We start from the raw sequence: 10,856 nt of genomic DNA on the forward strand, positions 1-10,856 counted from the left end.
GATGAGAATAAAGGAGAGCACAGGGGGTGGGGGGGGGTATCAAGTGGGGGAGTGAAAAGAGACCAGGGAGGGTGTCAAAAACAAAGTGGAGCAGAAGAGAGCGGAGTGGGGGCGGGGGGGCATTGGGAGAGAAAGAAAAAAAGAGGTCGGAAGGGGAAAGAGCACAAGTATAATCAAGTCAGGTAGCAGTTCATAGCAATGCGGAGGTTGTAACCAGAGGTCAACAGAAGCATGAGGCATCTTTGACAGAAACTAGCTCTGAACAGTCACGAATTCGGCCTGATCTGCAAGAGAGTTTACATCATGTCATGGACCTGAGCTTCGGTGGCAAAGCAAAACATTTCTCAGATGAAAAGATTGATGGCTCAGTTGCTATTCAATGTATTTCTCAGCTCGAGAAATAGGAAACGTGTTTTCGATTCGACGGCGAGTTGCAAGGAGACCCTGATGTGATTTCTCCACGCTCATCCGCATGAGATAACATTTGAATTCAATTGGGGGGGTTCCTTAGAATAATCGGAAAAGGTCACAAAGCAAGAACGCTTTATAATCCAATGCTGGACTAATTTTAGGAAAGTCCAGAGTTTCAATTTGTGCGCTATAAAAGATTCTAGATTGGATAAGTTTAATAGTTATCGTTAACTGTAGAATATGTAAAAAAAAAAAAAAATCTTTTGAATCCCTGGCCCCATAGCTGGAGTTTGTCAACCAACTTCAAAATAACGCTGCAAAATGAATGACTAAGCAGATATTCAAGAGCAACAAACAGATGATTTGGGAGGTGTTTTGGACGTATGAGCTCAGAGTAAGAGTTAGTGTTGTCTGTATTCAGTGTGAGCAGGAAAACCAAAAACATTCAATCAAGTGCAGCCAAAAAGAGGGGGGAAATCGCAATTCTGGTTGAGAGCAAATCTTTGGAAGAAATTGCAACACTGACACAAATCAACAGAAGGAAAAACAAACAAACAAAAGAAAAAAACGAAATATGGTTTTACAACATCGCACTGGCAAATGGAAGTTGAATGGTTGAACAAAACTGTCTGTAAAGATGGTCCGCCGGGGGTCGCCGGGTGGTGAAACTGGTTCAATCGTTAATTTGAGCAGATCAGAGACCAGATCAAGTCAACAAATACTCTCGAATTGCCAAGGGTGGGGGGGGGAAAGAGAAGCTGCAGCGCAGCGAGAAAGCCGTGAAGGTTCTTGCAAAGTGTGCCTCCGCACCTACCTGGTAAACGGGATCGTCTGCTTCGTCCTCCAAGATGGTCTGCGAGGCAGGAGGAGAGAAGACACACGACACTTTTTATAAACGTTTCGTCGACATTGAGAGTTTTGCCATGGAGAAAATTGGGCAAGATGAGCGGCGATGAGGCGCGGAGACTTGTTGACATTAGTCTACAGTCCCTTCGCCGATCAGGATGCAAAACACAATGCACGAAAAGAAATCCGCGGAACAGCGAAGACGCGAAAGCTGAACCGTGTTCTCGCGAGGGATTGCTGCATAACGCAACATTCTTTTTCAGTTCTACCTGGTAGACGGCCTGCTCGCAATGTTTGTCCTTCTGGGCCTTTTTCTCCATCTCCTCCCGTTGCTTAATGTCGTAGATGAGGGTAAAGAGGTCACGCAGGTCAATGATGAGAGGCTCCGCCTGTGCAGACGAGTGAAAAAGGAAGGACGACCGTGTGAGAAATGCCGAGTCATCCACTTCATTCGATTGATTTCGATTCATTCATTTAACAATCTATTAATTGTCGATGTGGACTGAAGTGGTCAACCACCATATTGCAGTTTGTTGAAGGGTGTTTCTAATATTTTGAGAGAATCAAAACATCGGAAAAATAAAAGCTATCTCATTGTGGCTCGGTGGAGCATTTGGTTAGCGGGCATCGGCTCCAGCTCACCTCTTGACCCTAATTGAGGGTACGCGCTACAGAAAATGGATGCTATTTAGCCATTCGGTGTTCATATGGAGAGTATGAATGACCGCAGAAGAGTTAACAAGCGCTTTCATCAAAATACTCACCGACTGGGCAGTCTTAATGGCGACAAACCTGTGGTGGCCCTCCTTTCCACAAACGTAACCGAAGGCCCGGTGGTCCCTGGTGTCCTTGGCAATGTAGCTAATTTCATGGACCGAATGCTGATGCTGGAGTACCTGGACAACGGAGGCAGAGACCAAATGTTTCGCCTCATCCATGTGTCTGTCGCTTTAAAGGCGACATTATTTACATGTTACAGGGAGGGAAGAATAAGTATCGCGCGTCGCTAATCATCACTTTGTTCACGAGCTGATCAGGGTGCGACGAGTTGCGCACTGAATATTGGGCACTCACCGGCCAATCCCAAGGCACAAAAAGACGAACAACCCTACACACTCGCATTCATATTACGGGCAGTCTAGTGTCTTCATTTTGGACGGGGGTCGGCAACATGCGGCTACAGAGCCGCATGCAGCTCTTTAGCGGCATCTCGTGGCTCCCTGGAGCTTTATAAAAAATAGAGGAAATCACAAAATCAATTCTATGGGAGCGTTTGTGAACACACAACTAAGCAATGAATAACAAACAATTCTGAGACAGTCCACTCTCCTCCAAACATACAGCATGTGTTTCCTTCATTGTAAGTTCTATAGAAGGCTTTTATTTTTTTGCGGCTCTGGACATAGTTGTTTTTTTGTTTTTTTTGTCCTATATGGCTCTTTCAACATTTTGGGTTGCCGACCCCTGATTGAGGATAACAGGCATGCTTTGGGACTGTGGAAGGAAGACGGAGTCTTGAGAGAAAACACGCATGCTAACCGCTATTATAGCGCGCTGCCTAAAAATGTAGGCATATATATATATGTCAATGTAATATTGTTATTTTGAAACTTGACTGAAGTGACTTGCTGAGTGAGAGTGAGTTTAAACATGGTAGGTGGTTAAAAAAAAAATGCTTGACGCACACACACACACACACACACACACACACACACAGAATTTTTTTATTTTTTTTTAGGAGCTGTCACCCATGCACACCCACCTGCATCCGCCCTATTAGCAGGAATAAGCCCCGGCTCAGGGGAGCAGCTTTATATTCGACAAATTCAGCAGGGAGCGATGCAAGCGACGTCTGAATTAATGTCGAATACAAAAAACTATTACGACCCCATTCAGTGGAGAATCATGTCAGCTTTACATAAAGCGTTTCCATCCAAATGCTTCGCGCCTGCACGGGAGCGAGCCCCCATTTCCGAACATAATAACTCAAGAGAGTGAAGTGTTATTTACCGCCAGTAATCAGCGAATTAAATGACGAGCATTAGGGGACAGCAGTTCCCAAACAACAAATAGGCTTGTCAAACGTGCTGAGCTGGTTGGCGGGCGCGCCATTTAGCACATCACTCAGATACAAAATAGATGTGATCACGGAGGTACGGAGGTAGGGCTTTGTGGCACGGAGGTCGGGGCGAGTGCCGCATAATTATAAGTTCGGCACGGCTGAGGTGGAGCCGCAGCGTAATTAGTATTAGTGGCAATGATCATTAAGGGGTGGAACGGCGTGCTAATTATCAGTTAGCTCTGATGAGGCAGAGTGGGCCTATCTCGCTGACACTTTGCCGCAGGATGAGGGGCGGCGAGGCGGGTGGGTGCTTGAGTCGGGCCTCTCCATCATCCCGTAATGGAACAGCAGGCCTGTGAGCTCGCCAAGGGGAAGAAGGCCAAGACGGAGGTAGAAACAGCCCGTCTCCTAACATTAGCATCATATTGCTCATTGCACTGTGCTGCATCATTAGCAGACAGACAGGGCCCCGATGATCTCAAGTATTTCCCCGGGCATCGCGTTGCTCTTACTGCGCTAGAAGTTCAACCGGTTTCATTCAATTAGTTCTTGCCAAACATTTGCCGCCAGAAGATTTTCTTTGGAAAGCTTTGCCGTTTGAGGAAGCCGGTGATTAAAAAAAAGCTAAACGATCAGAATAACATTGGGAATGACCTCGCTCCCGTGTTGCAGGATCTTTTGTTTTATGGCGAGCTCACAAGATGGCGGATGTGGAAGCCATTGTGTAGTCAAGTGTGAAAACATCTGCCCTCGAGATGTCCTACACGAGGGGTTTCCAAACCTTTTTTTCAATTTGAGGGGCCACACAAAAAAAAAAAAAAAAAAATGTCAGGATGAAAGTGTCACTTTAAAATTCTGCAACTTTTCAAGACACCCTAAAGTCAGTCAAGAAAGCAATTGTTCGTTTGTAGTTAATTTCTGCCATTTGTAATTTTGTCATTCGGACACTTCTGTCCTACGCAGTCGCTTCCCAGTACAGCGAACTGGTTGAGCCCTCCCGGTGCAGCTTCGATGAATAAATACCCGTGCATCGACCACGGCTGACTTGACACTCACCCCCGATCTTTCACAGTAAATCTTGATCCCTCCAAAAGAGACGGTCAAGAAGATTCTCTGCTTGTGCTCCCCTTTGGAGCGTGCCGTGGAAGCCATGCCCTGCAGGAGATAAAAGGGATGGACGTGAGATGATGAAAGCGCACGAGTTCTTGTACGAGAGAGACGAAGAGATTTGGTCGGCAGCTTCCTTCTCAGGTGAGTGGGCGATTGAGAGGGACACTGGGGGGTGGGTGGCGGGGGGTTGACAGCGGTTACGCAAGGTGTGATAGGACAGCTTGTTCTTTCTGATGCCTTTTCTGAAAATATCACCCTCGCAAGAATTCACATCACCTTGTGCCGGGAGTTGGATGTATAATTGCAATCTTTTTTTCTCCTCTCGTGCCCATTTTTTTTTCTAGTTTTCTGGACGTGGGTCTACCGCACTTCAGAGTGACACACGTGAGTGCTCGCTGACAACAGTAAATGCTGACAAAATGCAACGGCCCGTTCGCTCCGGCGACTCTCACGTATTGCTGACTGAACAACCGAGCCGGCCTTTGAAGTCCGTTTTTTTCTTCCCCCCCCCCCAGGAACAGCTCAACTCTAATTAAAAAGAAAGAAAAAAAAAACACTATTAACATTTCCACTCTGTTCCTCTCGACGCAACCAGTGGGCTTGATGTGTCTTTCATCGAACAAAGGTTGGCAAGAGAAGAAAAGGGAAGAGAAGAAAAGAAAAGGGCCTGCCTAACGTCTTGACAAAAGCGCAGTGGCATTAACAAGCGGTCGAGCTCATTTGGAATCAGCCTCCCGTCACCTGGAAACTTTACAGCTCAGCTCCTACTTGACATGCAGGTCATTCGGATTTCTTTCATCTGCATTATAATCGACAAAGGCAAAAGAGACACAAAGCATTTCTCCATCCGGACCGAAGCTTCACTCTTGGGTTATGATTATTGTCACTTTTATATTCGGCAATCCCTCTCTTGTGGTGTGCTATCAAACACTGTGTGTACGGTAGGGCTTGAGCTATGTGGATCTCAGGTCTGGATGTAGTGGGTCATGGGGGGGGGGGCGGTGGAATACAAAGAAAACCTCCTCAATTCCACCAACATGCCTTCTTATGAGGAAGAAGAGTCTGGGGACTCAGAAATTGGTTGTTCTACCATATCTCTGCGGGCTAGATCGTCCAGCTGGTTCAAAAGCTTTGGAGGGACTGGATGAGACCCATCCAGAGATTCTCAAGTGCCCGGATGTCGTGGGCTTGATGTTGTTGACGTGTCTCTGCAGCGTCACATGGACGTCGGCGACAGCGTATTGGCTCTCTGATTTATGCAAATGATGTGGTTCTGTTGATGTGGTTCAACTCTCATTGGAGAAGTGTGAGGAAGCTGGGATCCAAATCCGAGACCATGGTCCGAATTCGGAAAAAGGGTGCCCTCATCAGCACAGCGATGAGATCCAGCCCCCTAGTGGAGGAATATCTTGACCCTCACCCACTTGCACGGTCATGAGCTGTGATGAGTGACCACAAGAAGACAGCCAAAATGGCTTTCCTCCGCAGGATTTCTGGGCTTTCGCTTGGAGATAGGGGGAGAAGCTCGGTCATGTGTCTCGGGCATCTGCTGAGAATTCCTGCTGGGCAGCTGCTGCCTGGTGACGTCACCCAGGCAGATCGCACCGGCAAAGACACATTTGAGAGACTGTGTTCGGTGGCTGGCCTGAGGATTCCCCCTGGAAGTCCTTAGCCCAAAACTTGTCTGCGGTGTTTCTACTTCCACAGAGCTGCAATGGGGGCAGGCCCGGACAAACAGCACAAGCCACGGACCAGCGGGATCGTCGATCGCTGCTGTCAATCAGCCATCGCCTTCTCCATTTGGTGGATTAGGCCTCACGGCGGGGGGAGGCGGCTCGATAGAGATCCCGTCCCCGTCTTTATCCCCAGTCCAGATAATAGCAGTTGTGTATTGACGACTTGTGGCTGTTGGCTGCTCGCGACTGGTGTCATGTCGAGGTTAAATGCTGGAATGTCAGATCCAGGCTGCGAAAAGGTTGTTTTATTAGACTTAGCGACTGGGGGTGGACGGAGGTCTGCAGCGGCTTTTCCACTTCCAGCAACAGAATTATTTGCAGAACTACTTGAAACAGTCCCAAAAAAGAAAATAATATTGCCACTTTGACGGAATAAAATCAAATCACACGAAATGAGCGACGGAGGTCAAAGAAAAAGCACGGTGATGCACGGAAAATAACATTTGAGACGATTTTACCTTTGAATGCATCTCCAATTTGAAAATCGAAGAAGCTTTATCGGGGACGAATGACGTGCGGCAGCGAGTTTGACCAAGACGAAATCCATCCTGCGGGGCGCATTGTACAATCTAATGATCTCTGCCCGTTATTTGTTCTGTCTGTTCACTTCTTCGGCGTGCTGAAGCGAATCGTAAATTGCGAGTGAGAAGGCAGTGCTTTTGCTCATTTAAGAGACAATTCGGACATGCTCACACATCTCTTGTCCAAATCGGGGGCGAGTGAGATGCGGAGAGTTGAACGACACGCACGCACACGAACGCACACACGCAAGCGACCTGAAAGTCTGTACCTTGAGCTTCATCATGGAGTCTTGGCACAGCTTGTCCCCGCGTGCTGCTGTCACCTCATCAATCCCGATCAGCTTGGCCTTGTAGCGAACGCCATCTCCCCGGAAACGCTTAATAAGCACCGTCTCGGTGCGGTCCTGACCTGCTGCGGAGGAGTCAAAAAAGGGAAGCAGAGGACAGGATGCATGAGTCGGCCGCTGCGGCATAAATATTTATGGACACGGGAAATGCAGAGTGAATCATAAATTAGCGGCGAGTGAGGAAATAATGAAGCAAAATATTGCTTTACTGTCTTCACCCGAAGCTCCCGTCGGTGCCTTTCGAAGGCCGACCCAACGTTCGCCAATCGGGGACTTCCAGGGTGGAGGATTCAGGATTCAGAGACGCGCCGGTTTGCGAGCGTGTCGACATCGCCTCGGGTTTTCTGTCCCCGTCACCCACGCTGATGATGAGTGACACGCGACATGACACTGACTCTCATTTAGTCGTTTGCAGAGTCTGAACGAAGCCTTAATCAACGTGAAAAATGGTTTCCCATAACCTGTTTGGGGTTCTTCGCAACCGCTGACCCCCCTCCGCGTGTGCACAGAGAAGATTTTTCAAGGTCACGGGCACCTTGGAGAATCGGATCGTTTCACTCACTCCGTTCTAGGTCACGAGCAAAACGTTTGGGTGCAAAACGGTTCTACGCCAACGCCAAATTAGAAGCGATTGACGCTAACGAGACACTTTCTCTCAATCTCTGCATTTAATTGCGGAAGAGAATTGTTCTTAAAAAAAAAAAAAAAAGAACTTATCTGGGTTAGTCAAATTAATGCAAAGACTTGGTTGTAATGCAAGCGCTCGTCTTGGCTATGCACACTCTCTCATTAATTCATGAGGGCGCAATCCTCCAAACGTTGGGGGGGAGGGCTCGATGATGCTAAAGTCATTAAGGTCTCTCAGCGAGTGAATGTCAAATCTCGCCCTAATTTAGACTCGTTTCTCCGCCAAAGGACGTCGCGTCTTAAATACGGCCGCGACGCCACCCAACGCAACTTGTCACGCACACGCTCAAAACTCTTCCCGATTCAAACAATCCTTGGTACAAGGATTCTCGAGTCTATTCATACAGTATTAAGCGCCCCATCCCAATTTCACTGACTCATACTGTAATGCGTTGTAAAATGCATGCTGCTCCAGTTACATTTTAAACACCGTCAGTCAGATTCGGCGCGGCTCTCTCCGATGAGCTCCAACCAGATGTTCTGTGCTATTTGTTTCTTTGCATTCGCCGTGCCGTTTCCACCCCCCCCCCTAATAACACTTCGGGAGAGATTTACAAGCGAGGCCTTTGCATACCGAATGAGAGTCTTGACACAGTGGCATAACTCGTGAGCAACGTGCTCTGGCTTCAAATCGAGACAAGCGAGTGTGCTTTATTTGAAGACTAAAAGGGCTGTGAGGCATGCCGTTTCATGTCTTCACACGCTGCGAGGTGTGTGTGTGTGTGTGTGTGTGTGTGGTGACACATATTCCGCTGTCTTTTTTTTGGGGATTTACAATTACCCAAGGTTGAGTGGTCCTCACAACATTTCTGGCCCACGAGCCCCGACGCTCATGATGCGGCTGACAGAGGCTCGCCTCGAGTATTGTCTACTGTTGCTCTGCATCTTAAGTGTATCCTAACGCGGCACCGCGAGCCCGCCACGAGGAAGTCCCGGCGGTTTGAAGGGTTTCGGAGTACAAAGCGAGACCTTTGCCCACACCGCCGGCCCTTTTAAACAGCTGGACAGCAAACGCTCCGACCAAATTTTACGATCGCCTGCACACTGGCTGCGGAAGAGGAGCGGCGAGAGAGGAATTACAGTTGGCCAAGCGCTTCCGTCGTGTTTCAGGGCTTTGTCTCTCATCGGCGCTCTTGCCACACTCGAATGGGGACAACGAGGGGACAGATGGCAGCAGATGGAGTGTCAGAAGTGTCCCTCCAGATATGAGGTCTTGGCAATGGCAAATTTTTTGATGGGGTGGGGAAACGGGCAGATAGGAAGCTTAACCTTTGACCCCCTGCGAGCATGTACCGGTGTCGGCTTGTCGCCTCGCGTTAAGATGACACCGCCCCCCCTCTGGCTAATCATAATTGCCACGGCGAAGCCTCCCCGTGCCTCGCTCTCTCTTACGACGTCGACGCCATACATCCGCAAGTTCGTCTCTGCGTAAATGGCAGCGGCCGTGACGCGTCCTGGCTGACCTGGTAGCACTTAAGCAGTAGCAAAGATGTCCAACGGATGATGTTTGAGGAAGGCGGATCCGTCCTCGCCATCTGCCTCCCCCACGCAAGCCAAATTCACGTTCCTAAGCCTCAGCAAACACGGACACACTTTTACGGGCAGCGGACTCCTGTCGCGAAAATTAACGGAGGGTTAAATGATGGATTGCGCACAGTTACGGAGTTAATGAAGGGTATTGTTTACACTATCAATAAAGTAAATATGATCGTGGTTTGCCGCAAAGATTTTCCGCGCCGTGATGATCGAATCGCGGTAAATGAAAAAGGGGGTTGTAATTAAGGTCAGTTATCTTTCCGATGCGATGGATCGGCGTGCGTCGGTTTGCCCGCGCGTCTTTGACGCTGCTACGCCTCCCTTGTCGCTCTCTCTCGCTCACTCCAAACGCTCGCGCTTGTACCTGCCACTGACATACGTCTTGGGTGATCCCATCACAAGTGGACAGATTACAGTGAGAGAGCAGCAGTTGCTATGGAGACGGAGTCAAGCATTTCTGCCCGTGAGCTTGATGATGTGAGAGTGTTCGCCAATCGGGTTCGACTTTTGCAAACATTTGGCCAATACTGTATCCAATTCCGCATCAGATGGTGTGCGTTTTTTTTTTTTTTTAACCTCTGTTCTGAAAGCTCAGATGACAATTTGTAAATGGAGAAAAACGGAGTCAGTGACTCTGCGAGACACTTTTTCAATGTGAATCCATATGCGGTATTTCTTTTCAAATTCCGTCCCCAAATTAGAAGCACAAAAGTGCCTACGGTTGCTCATGTAATTTGCGTCTCGTGTTCACATGGGCATAAACGTTTCTCAAAATATGGGCAGCTTAGTGATATATTTGTGTGACACTTTTGGAGTTGGAAGGCTGACTAGCGGACAGTAACAATTAGCCTCATTTCATGAATTCCCTTCTGCTAATGCGGACGAAAGACATAAATAAACCGCAAGCGTTGAACTGAGTGGACGTGCTCCAAATATGCATGAGGCTTTTCTCCAGACACCGCACTGTTACTCTGAATATTATACCCAAGAGTGAATGATTATTCACACAGCCGCATGTTAAAGGGATACTTCACAGTCGTACGCCATTTGCAGCAGTAAAGGATTTTTAAAAATAATGAACTCAATAATTCCGACCAAATCAAGCCAAAGTTCAAGACGCCTTCCTTGAAAGCAAAAGAAAATATTTTCCTTCGGTGCATTTCAAAAGCCACCTTGCACATTTTACATAACGACGCAAACATCACATGCAGGTTTTTACGAAGCGCCGAGACGACGCCCCGTTTTGTGTTCTGTGCCTGTTTGTTGAACGGCAGCGCAGCGGCATGGAAACGTGACTCATACGCTCTGAAATCTCTCCTCCCTCCTACTATGTTTTGTCTAAGTATGTGTCATCATCCTGGTCCTTGATGGTGTCCTTCACCTGCGCCGCGCCACGTTCACATCTGCCGCGAGCGCTGCATCCATTTGGGTCGCCCCATTTCCATTTATATGGATCTAAATTGCATCTTAGTGGATTGAGACAGCGCTCCCTGATTAACGTGGTCAAGTCAGGGGCAGATAGTCCCCCCCTATGATGAGCCGCACGGCCGTGTGTATAATAGCCGTTCTTTCTGTGCGCTCCCCCCTCCCCACCCCCCCC

The 10,856-nt window shown here is 48.2% G+C and overlaps 1 protein-coding gene across 3 annotated transcripts in view; it reads right to left on the bottom strand.

Moving 5' to 3' along the window:
* dab1b (DAB adaptor protein 1b) overlaps window positions 1-10,856 on the bottom strand; it is a 40,885-nt gene that overhangs the window by 7,823 nt on the left and 22,206 nt on the right. For all 3 annotated transcript variants that reach the window (XR_002169207.1, XM_019877974.1, XM_019877973.1), the window contains exons 3-7: window positions 6,956-7,095; window positions 4,376-4,474; window positions 2,022-2,153; window positions 1,527-1,646; window positions 1,226-1,264 (exon numbers count right to left, since the gene is read on the bottom strand). Coding sequence is in view for 2 of the 3 variants with exons in the window: in XM_019877974.1 (XP_019733533.1) it covers window positions 1,226-1,264; window positions 1,527-1,646; window positions 2,022-2,153; window positions 4,376-4,474; window positions 6,956-7,095 (530 nt within the window). In the remaining variant the exon portion in view is untranslated. The remainder of the gene's footprint in view (window positions 1-1,225; window positions 1,265-1,526; window positions 1,647-2,021; window positions 2,154-4,375; window positions 4,475-6,955; window positions 7,096-10,856) is intronic.

Source organism: Hippocampus comes, unplaced genomic scaffold, assembly GCF_001891065.2.
Source record: "Hippocampus comes isolate QL1 unplaced genomic scaffold, H_comes_QL1_v1.1 scaffold317, whole genome shotgun sequence".
Lineage (NCBI taxonomy): Eukaryota > Metazoa > Chordata > Actinopteri > Syngnathiformes > Syngnathidae > Hippocampus > Hippocampus comes.